At 37.1% G+C, this 20,199-nt stretch overlaps 1 protein-coding gene across 1 annotated transcript; it reads left to right on the forward strand.

Annotated features, from left to right (window-relative positions):
* Window positions 1-5,603: 5,603 nt before the first annotated feature.
* Window positions 5,604-12,342, forward strand: LOC147853429 (uncharacterized). Its single transcript, XM_087332153.1, has 3 exons — window positions 5,604-5,707; window positions 5,797-5,880; window positions 11,020-12,342. The coding sequence occupies exon 3, from the start codon at window positions 11,082-11,084 to the stop codon at window positions 12,030-12,032; it is 951 nt and encodes a 316-aa protein (XP_087188279.1). The 5' UTR covers window positions 5,604-5,707; window positions 5,797-5,880; window positions 11,020-11,081; the 3' UTR covers window positions 12,033-12,342.
* The last annotated feature ends 7,857 nt before the right edge of the window (window positions 12,343-20,199 follow it).

Consider the following 20,199-nt stretch of genomic DNA (forward strand, 5'->3'; position numbering starts at 1 on the left):
AACTATTGTTGTTATGAGAGAGATCCACAATAATTCCAATGTTGTATATGGTTGTCTTGCATAAATTAGATGGCTTCTAGTGAATTACGAGAATATGTATGCAATAATAGCAATGGAGAGGTGAGAAAGGCGTGTCCACCTATGAAAAAGAAGATGTCAACTATTGTTGTTATGAGAGAGATCCACAACAATTCCAATGTTGTATATGGTTGTCTTGCATAAATTAGATGAAAGAAGGGGCAAATATCTAGTGTGGTTGTCTTTATTCAAATAGACATTGATAACCAAAGGACTAGATGTTGAGTTTGACTTCATTAAAATAACAATGAAAACAAAAAAGGTCAATTCTTTAGTAAATTAAAATGAAAATTTCCAAATTCAAGACAATTATTTAGTTGGGTAAGTCAAATAAAGGAACTTAATTGATGCCCATTCCATCAGGCATTGTCATAAAATTGTGGACATTGGTCTAGTTTTCAAAAAGGAGGATATCAATCAAAGGATAGTATTATTGTCCACTCAATTGGGCCTTCTCACAAAAGGTGGAACTTGGTCAAAATTTACGTAGGATCTCCACTTCTTAGTTTATCTTCAACTTTTGACCAAAGAACATTGTGATGATTTTAATCTAGGCCACACTTCTCACGGGAAATTTGACAAATAGAGACTTTGATGGTAGCCATATTCAGTGTTTCATCTTTGATTCTCCTATATTTGGCCCAATTTAAGTTCTTACTATGTCTTTTATTACTACTCCTTATCAATAGGCTTCAATCCAACCATCATTTCAATTGTCATGTTCACGTAAGAGCTTTTATTGTTATCTTATTATGAAACTAACATTGTATCATCCACTTTTAGCTTTGCTTTATTTTGGAGCTTTAATATCAAAGGGATGTTTAAAATTCAAAAATTATGTAGCTTCCCTCTAGTTTAATATGTATTTGAAATATTAACCTCACTGAATGCTTTGAATGATTGAAAACTCAGCCTTCCCTCTAGTTTGACTATTTGAAATATTAACTTCACAGAAAGCTTTGAATGATTGAAAACTCAGCCTTCCCTCTAGTTTGACTATTTGAAATATTAACCTCAGAGAAAGCTTTGAATGATTGAAAACTCTACCATCAATCTCATGAGCATATATAATAAAGCTCTTAAAGCTCAATTCATTGGTTTCATGGACAAATTTCTACCATTCTCAATATTGGTTGAACTAAGAATATTCATAATTGCTTAACGAGGAAATCAATTTTCACGTGCCCACAAATAGAATTATCAGCCATGTTCCAACCTTTCCAACATTGTAAATTAATTTCAATATGTACATTTTAAGCCTCGTACAAAACTTAAGCCAAGTTCCAAGTGACTTCAAATTATGACCCTAATTCTAAAGATGACTTTGTTAGGGAAAATATTTCAAATATCCCCTTATATTAAAGGTAATATTAAAACTAATACAACTAATTTTGTAAGGATCAATTGTCAAAACATAATGTAATTAAGGTTGTTCAATGATACTCCCACAAAAAAATCAAACTCTCTTTGTCAACCCATAACTCTCTCTCTCTCTCTCTCTCGTGGTTAGTTTTCATATGCCAAAACCATTTGGATGTACAATGAAAGTTAATTCGGTGCATAGGTTAACAAGAATGGTGAGGTGGCTTATGGATAAGTTGGTTTCCAAAAACACAATTAGCATTAAACAAGGTTCCCCATTGTCACCAACTCACTTTGGTTCATGCATTGATGAGTTGGAAGTTGGAACAAATGGTTAACAAGCTTGAAAAACAAGAAGGCATCGAGCAGGTTATTGTTGAGATTTTCCTTGTCATTATTTACTTATGTCCAAATGATGTGTTTTTCGCAAATACTCCAGTAGGTGCCCAAAAGCTTATAAGCATATTGGGAAACTTTTATATGCTTAATAAGTTATATCTGAAACTAAGGTTATGCTTGTGATAACTCAAAGCAAGGAGAAACCATGTATTGTGTGCGATAATGAGCTACTTGAAACTATAGAAATATGAAATATATCGGGGTTGCGGTTCCTTCAAAATCATAGATGGAATGAATGTGTGACACTATGCATTGGAGCGGATTGTGGTGGGGAAGTTAACAAGTTGGTTCACAATAAAACCTCTTTGACTCGTTGGTAACATTGATGCTTCTCTATGGGGGTTAAATGGTAAGGCAATAACATCCATAAGTCCACATAGAAAGAGTTTTAAATGTCAAAAAGTGTTTTCTCATAAAGTTTCAGGTTAATGGGAAAGTTACAAGTCAAGCTAGAAAGTTACAAGTCAAGCTACAACTTACAAACATCATACATGCTCCTAATTGTTGAGGTTGGAATCTGGATCACTTCCCATTAGGATCAAGCCATGGAAAGGATTATCAAGTGCACACTTTGGGCTCAAAAAACTACACCTTGATTCGTGAATACATGCTAAAGGTTGTCCCTTCATCCGCCATCTAGATAACTATTTCCATAGGTGTTAGGGCAAGGTGAGGCAAGGTCACATTCTCTTCTATGTGAGGCAAGGTGTTAGGGCATAAGTGCAGAGAATTATCAATTAAGAAAAATTGGCCTAAGCAAGTTTGTAAGTTTTAGTATCACACTTTGATACAATGCGCTTCATTCAACCAAATTTGAGTTTGCTTTCCACATATTTTCTATCTAGTCCACTTCCTACACACATTCCTCTCACAACATTTATTAATAAAATTCTTAAATATCAAGTGTCACTACGTGATTTCATAGATGCTAGATAATAATGTCTCACTTTTTGTTTTGTATGTCATATTTGACCTATACAGACGATAATAATAAATTTCTATATTTCTTGCCCATGCATTCACATATCACAATGCGCGCGCGCACACACACACACACACACACACTCTCTCTCTCTGTGTGTATTTCTTTTATTTTTTATTTTTTATTTTTTATTTTTTATAAATATTCACCATTGGTATTAAAATAGTCCACTATTTACAATGAATATTGCATATCTTGTTACCTTTTTCTATATCACTTGACCTACCACAAGCCTTCAAGATGCATATAAGGGTGATAATGTCTAGGGAAAGGCCCTCATTTTGCATCAACTTGAAGGAACTAAAGCTTCATGAACTTGATTATGCTTAGTATACCCAACAATGAGCACGTTCTACGAGACAATATTTCGATCAAGAAGCCCTTTGTTAGCACTTTCTCTGCTTTTGCAAGAATTCCACATTTGACATACATATATCGCACCATTACGCGTACATGACACGAGTGGCGGAAGTGCATGAGCCGGAGAGCTACGCAAAAGCGGCGGAAGACACAAACTTGTGTGCTACGATGGAGGAAGAGATGCGCGCATTATCGGACAACGAGACTTGGGACCTAGTTGACGCACCTAAAGGTGTTAAGCCGATCGGATGTAGATGGGTGTTTTAAGTGAAATACAACACCGACGGCTCGACAACCGATATAAGGCCCGTTTGGTTGCGAAAGGCTACGCGCAGAAGCACGACGTTGATTACGACGAGACCTTCGCGCTTGTCGCGAAGATGACTACTGTGTGAGTTCTGCTAGCCGTAGCTGCGGCGAAGGGGTGGCATCTACATAAGATGGATGTATAGAATGCGTTCCTGCAAGGTGATCTTGAGGAACATGTGTACATGGTACAACCCCCCAGATTTCTATTCGAACAAAACACTTGGGCAGACTGCGATTGAAGAAGGCGTTATACGGCCTTAAGCAAGCCTCGCGAGCTTGGAACTCAAAGATTATGCAACGGTTGCGTAGAATGGGGTTTACAACGTCCAAACCGGACTCCTTGTTGATCGTTCGGCAAGGTCAACATGGACTAGTTTGCTGTTTACTTTAGGTTGATGATTTAGTCACCGCAGGTGCCAACCTGGAAGAAATCGGTTGTGTAAAGTCTCAACTTGCGACATCGTTCGAAATGAAGGATCTTGGTGACCTTCATTACTTCCTCGGGATCGAAGTGATCCGTTCCCTCGAAGGCATATATTGATCAGTCAGCGTCATTACGCGCTGAATATGCTCTTCAAGTTCGGGATGGCAGATTGTAAGCCCATCTCGACCCCTCTAGATAGAAACATAAAGCTTCGCCGAGATTCCTGGCGTATGTTCTGATGGCAGATTGCCGACATCTTCACCAAGCCCCTTGGTCTCAACAAGTTACGACATTTCTCGATTGAGCTGGGTTTGCGGCACCTTGACACGCCAAACATGAGGGGGAGACAAGAACAAGAACAAGAGCATGAAAGGAGCGGTAGTAACCGCGATGCTGAATCAGATGAAGAATTTGATTTCGGGTCGGAAGAAGAAAACAAGGGTCGTAATCGCAAGGAAGAGTTGAAGACAGCCGAACAAAGGGGAAACAAAGCCAAGAAAGGTGTAAAGGCCAAGACTAAGACATGGTCAGACGTAGTTAAGGGCCTGAAGACAAAAGACGAATTGGAGACAACCAATTCGGGTGAAAGTGGGAATGAATCGGAAATGTTTGATTCAGATACGCCGAATCAACTAAGGGCCAAGCGGAGAAAAGGGCAGCGAAAGAGGCACCAATACCGCGACAACAAGGGAGCTGAGAAAGGCCGCATGAGCAAACGAGCCGACCGGAAGGGTCGAAGTGCGTGGAATCGGACGGGTTGAGGAGCGCGAGTGAGGCGTGAAGCCGAAGTGAAGATCCGGAAAAGCATATGGAACCTCAAGTTGAGTGGTAAAACCGTACGCAAAATATGGTCGTAGCGGTATGTAAACCGAAAGGCCGTTAGAATGTTATTCCTCTTAAGGAATAATTTTGGGGGTAAGTGTAGGATGCTCATTTATGAGCAGTCAGGTATATGTAAGTACTTGTGTCTGCTCGATAGTCAGGGCTTGTATAAAAGGTGCTCATTGAGCACCAAGTATGTACAAGAGAACATACAGAGAATTATTTTTGAATATAGTTACGTTTTTTGCTCTCTCTCTCTCTCTCCCTCTCCTTCTCTGTGTTTTCTGTGTTTTATCGATCTGTTGTAATTCCGAACCATGTACTCAGTGTCTTACGCATACGCTTTTGCACACGTATTCTTTTACAAAACCCTTTCACGAAAATCATGATTCTTTCTCACTCTCGCTAATGGGCAACTTTCTCCAAGCTAGAGAGAGAGAGGGATTGGGCAAAATGCATGCACATTTAAGAGGAAGACGAGGGTTTGGCCCAAGGCATTCTTGGAGAGAAGGAAAACTTGGGGGCACTTGGGGAGATAAAGAAAAAGAAAAAGAATCGGTTATCTGCTTGAGTATATTCCAGTCACTTTCTCTTCAAATTGAACTTACAATTCACGGGAAATGTCACCGGAGAAATGTCCGGGCAAAATTGCCGATGGACCAAAGGTGCGCGAAATATGTATGTAGGTAGATAGACGATGACCATGCATGGACACACCACACCCAATGTGTATGCAGTGTAATGGGTACCGAGTGTGAACGCAGCACATTATGAGATAGAGATAGAGAGAGAGAGAAAGAGAGAGTGGACGCTCCGACATGCTCCCCACACGTGACAACAAAGTCTCTCTCTCTCTCTCCCCACAGTCGCGCGCGCACACACACACACACACAGAGCACTCGGATTCGAGGAGGAGAGAGAATTGAAGCACAGTTTTAATGGTTTCTTCAGTACATTTACAGATCTCGAAGGTCTCTCCCTCTGTCTCTCCCTATCCATCATTCTCTCTCCCTCTCGCGTTTCCCGAACTTTACACATGTTTTTTTGATGCCTTTCGCAGTGTTTATTCTCAAGGAGTGGTCCAGTTTCGTAGATTATACCGTCCAAAAGCTTGTTTCGGGCTCTGAAAGCTCCATCAGAAGAGGTAATTCTTGCCATTTTTCTTGTCTTCCCGTGGTAATATGTGCTCCAAAATATCCTTTGAAACCAAATATGTGCTCCAAAATTAAGCCTTTCCAGGTAATGGTCAATCTTGATTATCCCCGTGGTTGCTAATGTGCCATGTGATCCCACTCATAATGAGTGTTATGTAACACGTTCTCTCCAGCTAGTAGGGAATCTCCCATAATATAATTGTTGAATAAATTCAGTTCATATGAAAATTTGAAATCCAATTTAAACTGAAAAAATAAAGATGGCAAATATGCTCATTTAACTAGAAAAGACACAAAGGAAAAACGAGAGCAAAATTACGGAGATGTCAAGTTGCCATGTGCTAATGTGCTAAATAAATCAAAGTTTATATAATTTTGATCAGAATCATTGTCAACACTCTCCCCATCGGAAACATCAATATCCTCCTCATCATGACATTTGACATTGCTTGACTGAGAGGAGAGGTTCATTCTCAACTAGATGATCTGGCCTCTAGATGGCCATGTACCATGGAGTGGAGCTATAGACTCCTGAGCCCTCACAACTTTTCAATTTAGTTTCTTTTTTATAAAATGAAGAAAATTAATGCGTTCATTGGGAATGCTGTTTCCCTCTTCTCTCAATGTTAAAGTAATGCACGCACTTATCTGCTCACCGTTCTTGGTGGAAAATTGAGTATAGCACTCACATTATCATGCCCGTCTAACAAGTCATCACATTTCTTGTGAATTAACTTATATGCCTGAGCATGGGATAAGTAAGTGATATTTGTCCTCCACTAGCTTTTCATTCCATACCTTGCATATCTAAAAATGGGAAAGATTGTTTTGAAATAAACAAAGCTAAGTCTGCAGCCATGGTTGCTATATCATATCAGATTTGAGGACAGAGAAAGGAACATATAGGATTCTAGACAGACGTTTTATCTAACTAGATTGCCAGTGGTTGTATCTAGGCAAGATTATCCACCCATTAACTAGGATGGTAGACAAAGGCTCTCTTTCTCTCATGTCTTCTTTATATTAGTGAGAAAAATAGCAGTTACTAGAGCTACAGGTAACAAAATTAAATTATCAACAAGCACTAACTCTCAAGAATGGCTCAAAGAATGCAACTTCTTGAGAAAACTCTAATTCCTGAAAATTAGGAGTCATTAAAAATCATATTATTGACGTGTTTTAGAGTCGTAAGTTTAAAGTGATTATTCAACTGAAATAATGAACAACGGCAGTTCTACTTTGGTAACAAAGAAGCCCAACTTCACTATGCAAAATAGTATTGCTCACTACTTAATACTTATCCTTTTTTATTGCTTTCAATTGTTGTCAAAGAAGAAACATAAAAATGGTTGGATGTTTGGAGGGAAGTGTTTTTCCCCACAATCAGTCTTATAGAGAAAACTACAAGCACAGTGTAGATTACCTAACCATGCACGATTGTCTTCCATACACGACACTACGTAAGAAATTCAGTTCCAACAATGTGATTCCTTGTTTAGGATGTGATTCTTGATGGAGGTCTAAGGGTGCCGGAAAATGTGGTGGATTGAGCATGTAGAAGTGTTTGAAAAAGTTGGAAAAGTAAAAAATGGAAAAGGAAAATTTTACATAGGAGGAAGAGTTGGAATATGGTGCAATAGTTTATGAGAAAGCATTGATAAGGAGACAAACTCCCAACTAATCAAAGATCATCTCAAAGCTAGATGCGAATGATTAATTCTCAATTACCTATAAAATGCTAATTTTTCAAAGAATGAAAAGACAATGGTTATTCCTTTTCTCATTATTGCTCATACTTATCCTTATATTCCACGCGGTTCTTCTGGAGTGGGTTTGATATATTGCAAAAATTCATAGAAGCATCATAAGGTGCTTGAGAAGGAGGGTAGAATTTATGTTCTCGATTTTACTTGCATGACTCCAAAATTACATTACTTGCCTTGCAGAGCATCATCATCTGCTTCTGATATTGCCCTATATGGATCCTGGATGAAGAGGAGCTATTCACCATACAACAGAGATCAGTACAAGCATTTAGACATGATGCCCATGCCCAAAGACCTATTTTTGGTTGCCCATGGATAGCTATTCCCTTGCATTGTATTTTGTACCACAACCTACTTAATAGTCAATTATGGTATCCGACACTTTTTCATTTATCACTAGGATACTTTACATTCTCAGTCTAAGTTCTATGATTTGTTCTTTTGAATTATTATGTGACATGAGGATTGCAACGATTGTTGGTCTCATAAACTACTTTGGAATATTTGGGGATGCGAATATAATCTATCAAACTGTCCATCTATTTGTAGTCTATGCTGTTGTTCTTCTTGATATGTTATATGATTGTTGTGGGCTGCTGGAACTTGCAAGAACAGGCCTCCAGTCAAAGCTGATGGCTTGTCAATGCCTATGTTTGGTCAGAATCCACGGTTAGCAAGCTGGCTGCTGTGGTGTTTGCATGAATCTCACCCTTACAAAACACATAGATACAATGGAGCTCCGTAGAGCAGGATGCCTCCATGAGAGATCGTTGTCTCTCACACTCATAAGACTATGCAATAGATAACAAAACACCAATCGTTTTTACCTTAGTTGCAAAAAATTGCTCTTATATCACATAGTCTGAACTACCCACTGATTACATGCTAACTTATCCCTATGATTACATAGTAATGATTATCCTTGTATCATCCTCTTCTCTCGTCTAATTCTTCTGGCCCTATATACAAATTCCCTTTGGTTATGTGCCCTCATAAGGATTTTTTTCAATGCTTAGGAAATACAGTAATAAACAATGGAGGGCCTAACCTTATATTTATCCATAGTTCTAAGGGGCATTTGCCATCTCAAAAACAATTGAGCATTCAAAAGGCGTCTGTGTAATATCGGTTGCCTAAACATACACATAAAATTAGGAATTATGCTGAGTTGAGCACTTCAAAGGTGAGGCCCTTTGTTGCTGATAGCCAAAACCCCAACAGTCACTGATTTATCAGAAATAAAGTTCAATTCAATTTTTTATTTAAAGTTATGTATAGTTCCAGGCCCTCTGGAATTAAAAAAGTATTCCAAAAAATGATAGAACCTTATCCTGTTTTTTCTTTGTGGACTGTTATCTTTGCCAGGATGAGTGTTTTTCAGAGTCGCTTTTGATGTAGTTTACTGACTGTTCATTATGGTAGTCTTTTATTAATCCCTATCTGTTTCCTTATAATGAGTCTCTACACTACCCCTGCTTCTTCTTAAGCTTAGGATTTTGACAGATTATCATGATTTGTTTACATCTGCAGATCAGTCTACATTTCTGACATGTTTTTCAAATAGAGACACGAATCGCCATAACCATAGCCTTAAATTGGTTGGTGAATCAACTAATCTAAAACTATCTTTCTTTTTCTCTCCTGCATATTATTTACTGCAAAATGATTTGAAAACAATGAGGTCAAGAATAATAGTGATAGCCAAATTTATGGTTAGTTACCATTTTTGTCTAATTTTGACAATGTTAGTGGTACATCCTTTAGTAAGATCATTTGAACTCAATTCGACCCTCGCCCTATGGCAAGGGAATTTTCGTATATAATTATGTCAGATCTTTACTGATATGTGAGATAAAATGACACTTATTATCTGAGCACATGCTAAACATGGCATTGGGAATTGATTTTGTTTTTTGATTGTTCAAGAAAGCAAGGCCTCTCATCTCATTAATGGATCTCGTTTAGATTTTTCCTGATTCGTTTACCAATGCCAATACCCAACGAAACCCCCTTGAGGTGTGAGTCTTCCATCAAACAACATTCTGTTAAAGGGTTATTTTACTAACTATTAAACATGATCCAAGATCTCTACATCGACCTTCTCTCATCTCACCCTTCAGTCAGTCAAAAGCAGGATGCTCGTTGAATTACAATTCCCACACCCCATAATATTTTTGGAATTTCTCAATGATCAGAATAGACTTTTAATGCTGGATTGCCAACATGTTTGACTGTTACACGTATCTCCCTTTTTTTACCTTAATACTTCATAATTACGTCCAGAAATTGTTTCATGTTTTCGTTTGTATGCTAATTCTTTAACAAAATCTTCTTCCAACAGAGTTCTTCCAATGTGTTAGGCATTCTGGTAGCAGATACCTTATTGCCACTTTCCTTCTCATGCTAGGATTTTGTATAGCAATGATTGCAGGGAAACTATATCATTGGCCATGTGATGCTAATCAAGAGTTTGAGGGAAGATGACTTGGGTGCTTTTTCCAAGAATAAACTCCAACAATCTTTCAATTCTCAATACCAATCTGCTTAATCTACATTCTAGGAGACTCCAATATATTCAAAACATATTTTTATCAAACTTCCTATATTTAAGTGTTTCTACCAGTGGCAGTGACTCTCCAGAAGCAAACAGAGTTTATGAAGTTTTTTGTGACAGTTTCTACTACCAACGGAACGATGTGAAGTACTGTAAATCCATTGAAGACATTCCAACTAAGTTGCATTAACTCATAAACTAGAAAAAGATAGTATATTGAACAAGTTTGAATCAACATCTCAGACTTATCTCTATGATAGTTTTGTTGAGGACATGCATGCAGCAGACAATATACTGCTGGGAATGGGTTGAGGCTCATGCGAACACTGGCTCCTAGGTTGGGTTTCAGCCTTGATCATTGGCTAAGGTAGCGAGTTCTGGAAAACGGCCAAACATGCTGCCAAATTTGATGGCTAGAGGTTTAGCAAACAAGAAGTTGTCACCCAAAGCAAGGGGTAGCAAAATTCACGGAGAAGCAAAAATTCTAATGCAATAGCATTCTAGAAAGATTGTCCATAAAGAAGTCAATTGTATCATGCTATTCATAGTGGGAAGTCTGCTTTGATGTTGCCAGAGTGCTGCCAATGCAGGATATTTATGTTGTTACTAATGTGACAATAGGCTACTTGGTTGTATATAACTTAACCTATTCATATAAAAAGCTTGTTTTGGATGTATCCATGTATCCATTAAAAAGGTTGAGTTATATACAGAATAATATTAATACTGTTAGTCAGATCTAATCCCATTTTCAGTAGAATGAGATGTATTATCCATCATCCTTAATAATATTGTGTTGTGTGATGCAGGAAATGCATGTAATATAGTTGCTGGAATTGTCTGAAGGTTTATAAGTATCTTACACTCCTCAATGGAAGATCCTGGAAAGATGGAGTTGCGAAACTGGGCTAACTTTGACCAGACATATCTGAAAGATTTTTTTAGAGATTCATCAAATCCGAAGCTCTCAGAAATTATAGCTGAAAGGGACGCTGCAATTGCAGAGCGTGATAAAGCCATTGCTGAAAAGAAAAATGCATATGCCGAGCGAGATGCAGCTTTATTGCAGAGGGATGTAGCCTATGCTGATAGGAATGCAGCCTTGGTGGAGCGTGACACTGCCATGAAAGCCCTTAGCATGATCCGAGCAAATGCAAATGACCCTGAAAGTACTGCAAAAATCATGCAGATGATGCATTTCATAGCAAACCGCCCGTCAGGAAGATCAAACTATTTGTCTACACCTAATGCTGTAAACGAATCATTCAATAACAACATGGTAGGAGTCACAAAACATAACGAAACCGGGCTAACCAAGAAACAATCAAAGGATCAGCAGGCAAAGAAAGCAAAAATTGGTACTTCCAAAAGACATAAACCTATTGATGTGCTGAACCAAGATAAGAAAGTGTTGAAGGCCTCAGGAAGGAAAAGGAAACAACATGATCCAGATGGACCGTTGGGTATTGAGAAATTCAACCATCAGGATTCATCAAGAAGTATAGTTTCATGCATCTCTCCATATGACCTGTTGTCAACACCTGTTCCTCTCTGCTCATGTACTGGAACTAACAAAAGATGCTATAGATGGGGTAATGGTGGCTGGCAATCGGCATGTTGTACCAAGTTTATGTCTATGTACCCACTCCCTATGCATCAGGTTAAAAGTGGATCTCGAGTTCCAGGGCGTAAAATGAGTGGTAGTGCATTTGGAAAACTATTGGAAAAATTGGCAGGCCTTGGTGTGGATATTACTAAACCTATAGACTTGAAAAACCACTGGGCAAAGCATGGCACAAATAGATATGTCACCATTCAGTGAAGTGGGTGGTGACTTGTTCACATACTGGAGGAGCTTGCGTTACCTACGCTGTATTGTAGCCATGTTTAATATTTCTCGTGTTTTTGGTGTTGGAGCAGGGATAAGTAGTTAGTAGAATATCTTACTCTAGATGAGAATAGGTTCAATCCCATTTAACAGTTGGTTTCAGTATTAAATGTTTCATTCTAGGGATTCTTGTTACTGCTCGTAACTGTATAAAATTCAGCTCTTGCTGGACAAATGGTTTCAGTTGACATGTTTCATTTCAGGCATAATCTATACATATCTGCATTTGCAGCCATTATATCTAGCATTGTTTTGAAAAGCTGAAAATGTGTACATGTAGTTGAGTTTCTCGTATATGGTAAATATTCTCTGGAGTAGCCTGAGAAAATATTCTCGTATCCTTCCATGAAACCTGTTAGTCATATTTGCAGTGAGAAAAAGTAACTTATATAATGAACTAATCTGTTAATGCATGATTCATGAGCATGTCCGAGTGATCGATTTTCATGTTGCATATTTGCTCATCTTTAGTAATTGTGGCAAAGTAGGTGTAGAAGATCATCATTTTGTAGTTTGAGCACTAAGTGTATAGGACTCAACATGATGCGTTATCAATATACATATAGATGCATTTGTTTCTATGTTAGCGGTGGAAGAACTAAGCTCATCTTACACTATGTGTAGATTTTCTTCCTTTGGTTGTCTCAACATGCTTCTTTATGTTTGCCTTTCCTTATGATCCCAAATCCATACATTGATAGATATAAGAATTTTTTGTTATTTCCATTAAAGTCAAGAGTCACACATTATAATACTATGATTAGGAAGATTCTACAAGAACAAAGACAATGCAATATCATTGATATATGCCATATAATAAAATCTCTCTCCAATTAACAACTATGTTATTGAGATTTCTATAATGAATAGTCTTTGATATCACATATAGATTTTTAGTGGATGGAATAAGATACATTTGTACCTTGTAGTGTCAAACCCACTTCCACTTGAGAGAGCAAACAAAATTCAATTGAATTGAACGTTGAGATCTCTTTCCGACCATAAAATAATTTATGATCAATATCACAATGTCTCGTGGCTAGATAATGAACCAAGTGTTGGTATACAACTTCATGCCAAAGAAGAAATAATGACACCTCAAATTGGCAAGATATATCAGTCCTTACCCCCATTCTACTCGATACTTTAGCCAATGCGAGGGTTGACATCCAATAATATGTCTACTTCTTGGTTGTGTCTTTTATCTATTTCCCTCCCCAAAGTGAAAGATCAATCTGCTTCATGATATCCATATCATTGATATGCAACATTACGTATCACAAAGACATTGGTCATAGGTACATCACACTAGCCATTGTTACAAATATCTAAAGCTAATGTTGGTCACAATGCTACGTAAACTTAAAACGTTGAGAAAATAAGTGTTACAAGTTACAACATATAACTTTAAAAGAAGTCATGGATTTGCCCATGACTATGGTACTCAAATCTTACTATATGTTTTTGGGGAATTTTTCCTTAGTGATGGGCCAAGTTTCCTATTCATGTAAGACTTCTCGTACGAAAATTTCATAAATTGATTGAATCTTGGTAGGAATTTTATATTGTTAGTCTTTTGTATCTTTCTGTCGGAATGCTCACAATTATAGGTTCTAGGTGTTTTGCAAAAAGACAAAATGGGAATGGCACCGTTGTGAACAATAACAATGACATATAGGGGATACAATTGTCTAAAGTAAGGAGAGATAACTTAAAGCACATGAACAAAGAAAAAATCGAGAACAACATTGGCGTTGTAAATGTTTAAAAAGTGACATTTTGGTGTAAATATGCTTGTATTATCTACAAAGACTTATTTAGCATATTTTTAGTTTCTAAGATGAACAATAAAAATGGGATCAAACTCATCAATCCAAAATAAGATATTGTTCTTAAACATTCTTGCTTGTTGACAAATTTGTCCCACCTTATTAGGTGAGGGTACACAATGCAAATTCTGCAAATTCGGTAGACAAAGCACATGTATCAAATTAATGTTTGCCATCATGTGTTGCACATCAAGAGGTAGAGAGGAGATGATGGGGAGAAAAAGCAATGAAAGTTATACACCACATAAAGAAGTGGAGAGGACATAACAAGGACCACACACACATATGAACATATTTTGCTGGTAATTTGTAGACAATATAAAATAGCACATGGTTTAAGTTATCAATGTCGATTTATAAATATGATAGCAACATGGTGCCACAACACAACCTAGTCATCATATAATTTGAATTGGGTCCAACCTACTTCGTGAATTGCTTCTTTAATTATCATTTTCTTAACAAAACATCACCATTACCAAATTCCACTCTTATTTAGTTATTGGTGGATAGTAAATAGTAGGCTTCTATGCAATGTAAAAGGCCCCAAATATGGAATACACTTGTAAGCCAAATCTTTTTTGTTTTTCACATCTACCATCTTGAGTACGGTTCGCTAGGTATCCCATTATTGGATTCCATGATACAATTGTCCGGGGAATAATAGATTGTGATGTATATTGGAAACATTGATGCACTTTGTACCTTGTTAGGAAAATGACAAGTCTATACATGGAGAGAGAAAGGGGGAGAAACAATAATGTTTGTTAGAAAACTCTTTCGTCCACCAACTTTGTCCAATACACGTTCTTATTATCTTCTTGTTGCATTATGGATGAAAATGGGACCACATTATCCAACCACCACTCTTAAAAGGCCTCATATGTTAAGTTAGATATTGCTTTGTTGGTTAGTCCAATCACTAAATTTCTGTTTGTGATGCAATGGTATTGGCCTAATAGACCACTTTAATACTACATACCATGCTTCTTAGGGTAGTACCCTATGCATCACCAAACATATGAAACTCCTTTGATAAATTTGGTGGTTGCTCGATTGTGCCTTCAAAATTTGTAGTCATAAGGTGTTTTCTAATCTTAAATACAATCGAATAATTTATTCAGCCGATGCTTTCCCAAGACTAACTTTATGTTTAAATAAATGATCCATATTATAAAGTTCATCCTATTTCAAACAAGATTTCGTAATAGAGAAGGAAAAACGTTGGCAACCACCACAACCCACCTATTACCTCTTTAACACATTGTTTACATATAGATGGGCACCATATAAAGTAAGGTGAACACATTTTGTTTTGGTGAGACCCCGCACATATGGATCTTACAAATACCCCTTGAATGCACTATAGCTCAAATAACAATGCTCCTTCAAACAAAGGCCACCCTATAAATGGTAAGAAGGAAATCATGATTGTATGATACAAAGTTTAAAACCAACACTTGGTTGCGGACAAAGATGCACCATTGCATTCCAATGAATGACTTTTGCGTTAAATATTTGCCTACAGTTTGCATACTTTCTTTATTCATAAAATTCAAAGCTCAAGGTCATCATTTTCATTTGTAAGAAGTGAATAAAATGATATTAAGTATCATAAACATGGCATTCTCATTTTTATTCATGAGGAAGTCTTCAATGATGGATTGTGAAGGGGCTCATCTTGAACTAATTTCATCACAAAGGTATGGAGCTCAAGAAGGTGAATCAAGCTAGCAAAGAAGGCAAATAGATGGTCCTTATGAAGAATTGGGGGGGAATTAGAATCGTGGCATTTCTTCAAAGCCGTGATCAAATATCATATGTGCTCCTATTTCTTGGGACCATATCTCTTCCATTGCGGTTTGGGAGTGGACAACGCTCTAGAGTACATGCTTCAAGTGAAAAATAAGAACGTTACGTCAACAACATACAATTACATGGGAAGCAAGTAAAAATGCTCAAATTTACACAAAAGCAAAATATTCACTTCACGATGATTAGGAAGATGGGATGTTGTACTCTTGATTCTTAAATAGAATCCCCCTATGAATAAGGTCCTTTTTGCTCTACTAATACATTGCAACTTTAAGTGGACCCATGATCCTCACACATAACATGTTTTATTACATATTTTGCACCAAATAACATATTACTCATTTACAAAACAATTTTCTTTTACCCATGAATTGGAATTTGGAAGAAAGAGACGGCTTTGTTTCCTTGGCCCGCATAAGGATCACGCCATGTCCATTTCAAAGGGTTCCAACTGACCTTACGTGGCCCTGTGTTTTCATGCATACACATGTGCCATTATGGTTGTACTTTGATCGGATCGAGATCTACAATCCATTTATGACCAGTATATACGAGAACTCGAATTGCCATATTCAATGTTATTGTCTCATCGTCGCACAATTTAGAGCCTTCGATCATGTCCGATGTTTCCCTACCTCTTGGGACAAAAGAACCCTCCTCCTCATAGCCTGTCCATTTCTCCATTGTCGTCCTTTGATTAGCAGCTTCCCTAATCAATAAAGCGTTAATGATTTCAAATCTCATAGTCAATTGTTACATGGAGTCTTTGTGTTTGCGACCAATCACGAGACTCGACGACTATATTTGTTTCCCCCCATTAGTTTATCTTCTCAAATTCACCCTCTATTTCAATGTTCCACATTTTGCCAAAGTGAAGCTCGTGTTCCCCATTTTTTCAACCCTAAGCTTCATTGATGTTGTTTCTTGTTGATCTCATATATCATATTTGACCTTTGATGACAACAATAAAATCTAAATCTCCTAACAAGTGATTTTCTTAACTTCCTAAGTGCAATAAACTTGGGCGGGAAGGGTGCGATTTTTTTTAATGTACAGTCGTTATGATTGCAAACTTCAAAAAGTGTGAAAGGTAAGGCTTACTTGAAGTTGGTATCTAATTGCTTTGTTTATCGTAGAATTGTTTTGGGAAGTTACTTTTAAGCATATCATATGAACTTTCTCTAAAGTTTTTGAGTTTCATAACATATATCCCGCTCAAGAGTAGTTTACATGGATCCATAGAGCTGGTTTATAGCATCAATGTTACCCGTTTTTATTATCAAGGATTAGACTAAATGTTCTCATTCAAAGTGCATCATTACAATAATATTATTTCGGGAATTGATGACCTGGAGATATCAATCACTAACCACTACATGATGCCATTTGACCATGTAATGCTTCGTTTGTGAGGCTTTTCATGTTGAAAAACGTGAAGGTGAAGATTGGTTGATAATGATGTAATATATACTAATCCCTCAAATTATAATAAATTGACAACATATTTTAGTGTCATGTGAAAGCAAAAGGTGAATTGGCCTCACCGAGGTCATACCTTTAACTTGTGATTGTGTTTGAATGAATTACTTCTATATACATGCCCTTTATAAACTATTTCATTCCATATCTCAACAAGCTAATAAGAGTATAGGCTTTGGGGTGAGGATGGTTAATCGAAGCGAGAGTTTTCATTGAAGAGTTTTATTTTTTATGTCGATAATAATTCAAAACTTAAGTCACAATGTTATTCTTATCGTATTTATGTTATGAAATGGTAAGGATTGGTAGAACTTAGAAGCACGGTAGTAGGGGAAGGCACAAGCCTGATGAATGTGTGAGATGGAGAAAATAAAAGAGACATCTTTACTATGATGGAATCTTAGGTGGCTCAAGGCATTAATTGGACCTAAACAGAAAGGTGTGTGTTACTCAAGATATACTATTTTCAAGAGGTTTTATGAAAAGGTTACACACATTCGTAGACATGTCCCGTTTTCGATAAGTATGCATGGAAACCAAGGGAACATTGTACATGACTATGTCAGGATTTAGATTGAAGGTTTTATACACGTTCGAAATATTGGGAGGGTGATGTGCATTTTGAAGGCGCTTAAAGTTTATGACATATTCCGAAGTCATCTCGATGCATCTTCATCATATAAAGATATTTAATATCTTAAATTATTTTTATATCCATACATGTATTTCAACTTCATTAGCAAATAGAGTCTAAATACCACAAGGCCTCTGCCATATTGAAAAAGTATTCGTAAAAAATGTTTTAAAAGTTGATGTTCAAACACATTATAATACCCTCCTTCACAAAGCATTCTTTGAACCTTTCCATAAATGCATATGCCAAGGAAAATAAAATTATAACCACATCTAGTAAATACTTCGGTTTAGTTTTAGGGTGGAGAAACATGGAGGAGACCATTGAAACAAGGATTTACTATTAGCTTTTCATCTTATCACAGGAATAAGTCTCCTTCATCCCTAACACAATGGATACATCAACGCAACTTTCAAGGTAGTAAAGAAAAGGTTGATTTCAATTACATTGTCGATCAAATAAATTTGCACGTCATACTACCTTCAAACGAATTATTCACATGCAACTCTATGGACGACCCCTTAATGTGTAGACCATATTTTGAGGACTAGTTGAATGTTGCCACTTTCTATCAGATGCATTGTTTCCCCTTCAATTTTGACACCAATGAATGGTGAGTTTCCAAATCTCAGTTGCATGTAAATATATATTTGTTTTTGTATATACCATTAATTGGTCAGAGACAAAAGGATAAACATACATCCTTTCATTTGAACAAATGAAGAAGATTGTTTACTAAAGACATGAGACATGTATAAGCCTCGAGCTTTCACATTGTTCATCTCCCCTTTTAGAAACAGGGGACTAAAGTTGAGGAAAAATACATTATTGTTTGTCAATGTCATGAAGATAGTCTTGAGGAGTGAGGACTAAAGCTTCAATTCGAAGAGAAGTACAATACATGAATGAGGAAGAGAGCTTGAGCCTTTTGAAAGGTCACATGCACACAAACGCAATGCATCCATGATATTTTTACTTGTCCTACATGAACAACATTACTTAGGATTGTGGCCATAATCATGAAATTAACCTTGATATAACCATAGATCTTGTGATTTCTCAACTTACAATGGCACTCAATTTGAGTCCCATAAATTGGCAAGAATTGTGGTTTGGTGCATGATTGAACTCATACTACTTCCGGGGGCATCTACACCCCTAGTGGGAGAATAAATATAACCAAGTAAGGCCCATGAGTGTAGCTAACCCTTTACATGTCCATGAACCCTAGGATTCATGTACAATTCAACACTTATCTATATCGTGCATTGGCAAAGAGAGACACATGATCAATATGGTTTAAGAGCTAACTTCTTAGTAGACATGACAGAGGGATTAATTTATACATCCATTTGTTTTCAACCACAATCATTATAAGTCAGAGATAATCCACGCAATCAATACATTGTAAGGAAGAGGAGGAGGAAGAAGAAGACAAGGAGGCTTTGCTTGTTCAAGCATATGTCATGCCGAATTACACACTTTTTATATTGCCTCCTTTTTTGGGGTAGGGATGTGGGCACATGCGCCTCCTCAATTCATGCCTTCACTTTTGATTAATTTCCAAGCAAAAGAGAAATCATTTGGCACTTGTTTTGTTGTTGTCGGCTAACTTCCTTTGATATATATGGCCTCCATAACTTTTGGAATGATAGCCCCACACCATCATATTGGGCTAGATCTATCACTTTAGGAGTGATAACCCCACCTTTAACCACATTCAAGACTGAATGGTTTTGGATTTACTTGTACTTAGATTCTTCTTTCCCCCTTCTTCATTGTCATACCACGTTGTCGACAACACAATCTCGAGGTAGTCACACACCCACCCACCCAACCACCCACTAATAAGTGTAGCATGGATATGTAACATGTTGGCCTCCTCAGGTTGGTCCACTTAATCTTTGCGGCGTATCATATGGAATGCATGTGCTACATACATTTCCCATGTTGCCACATATTCTCTCCTATTTGGCCACTAGTATGAATTTGACCTCCAAAAGTATTAATCTAGATTGATACCTCATTAACATTTTTTAACTTGCAAAAAGTTAGAATTCCAAAATGCTTCACCTACCTATACATTTTTATTTATATATACATGGTGTGCATAAGGTATTCAATAGCAAACCACCTCTTCATCAAGCGTGACACCTCACAAGTTTGGTCTTATGTCATCATTCGATACAACTAGGCCTTGTTGTTTGAATGATAGAATAAATTTATAGACCTCGGAGTATGCGTTAATATGAAGCAATATGCTAGAATATTGAGAACCTAAATGAACTTGTCACGAGGGAGGGGATTGGCACATTGGCAAAGAGATTAATCTTTGATAACAAGC

This window comes from Azolla caroliniana, unplaced genomic scaffold, assembly GCF_043228905.1.
Source record: "Azolla caroliniana isolate FFs.n. ecotype wild unplaced genomic scaffold, voAzoCaro1.0.p SCAF_16, whole genome shotgun sequence".
Lineage (NCBI taxonomy): Eukaryota > Viridiplantae > Streptophyta > Polypodiopsida > Salviniales > Salviniaceae > Azolla > Azolla caroliniana.

Excerpts from the sequence above, each read along its gene's own strand:
- LOC147853429 (XM_087332153.1), top strand. The coding sequence starts at position 11,082 with ATGGAAGATCCTGGAAAGATGGAGTTGCGAAACTGGGCTAACTTTGAC.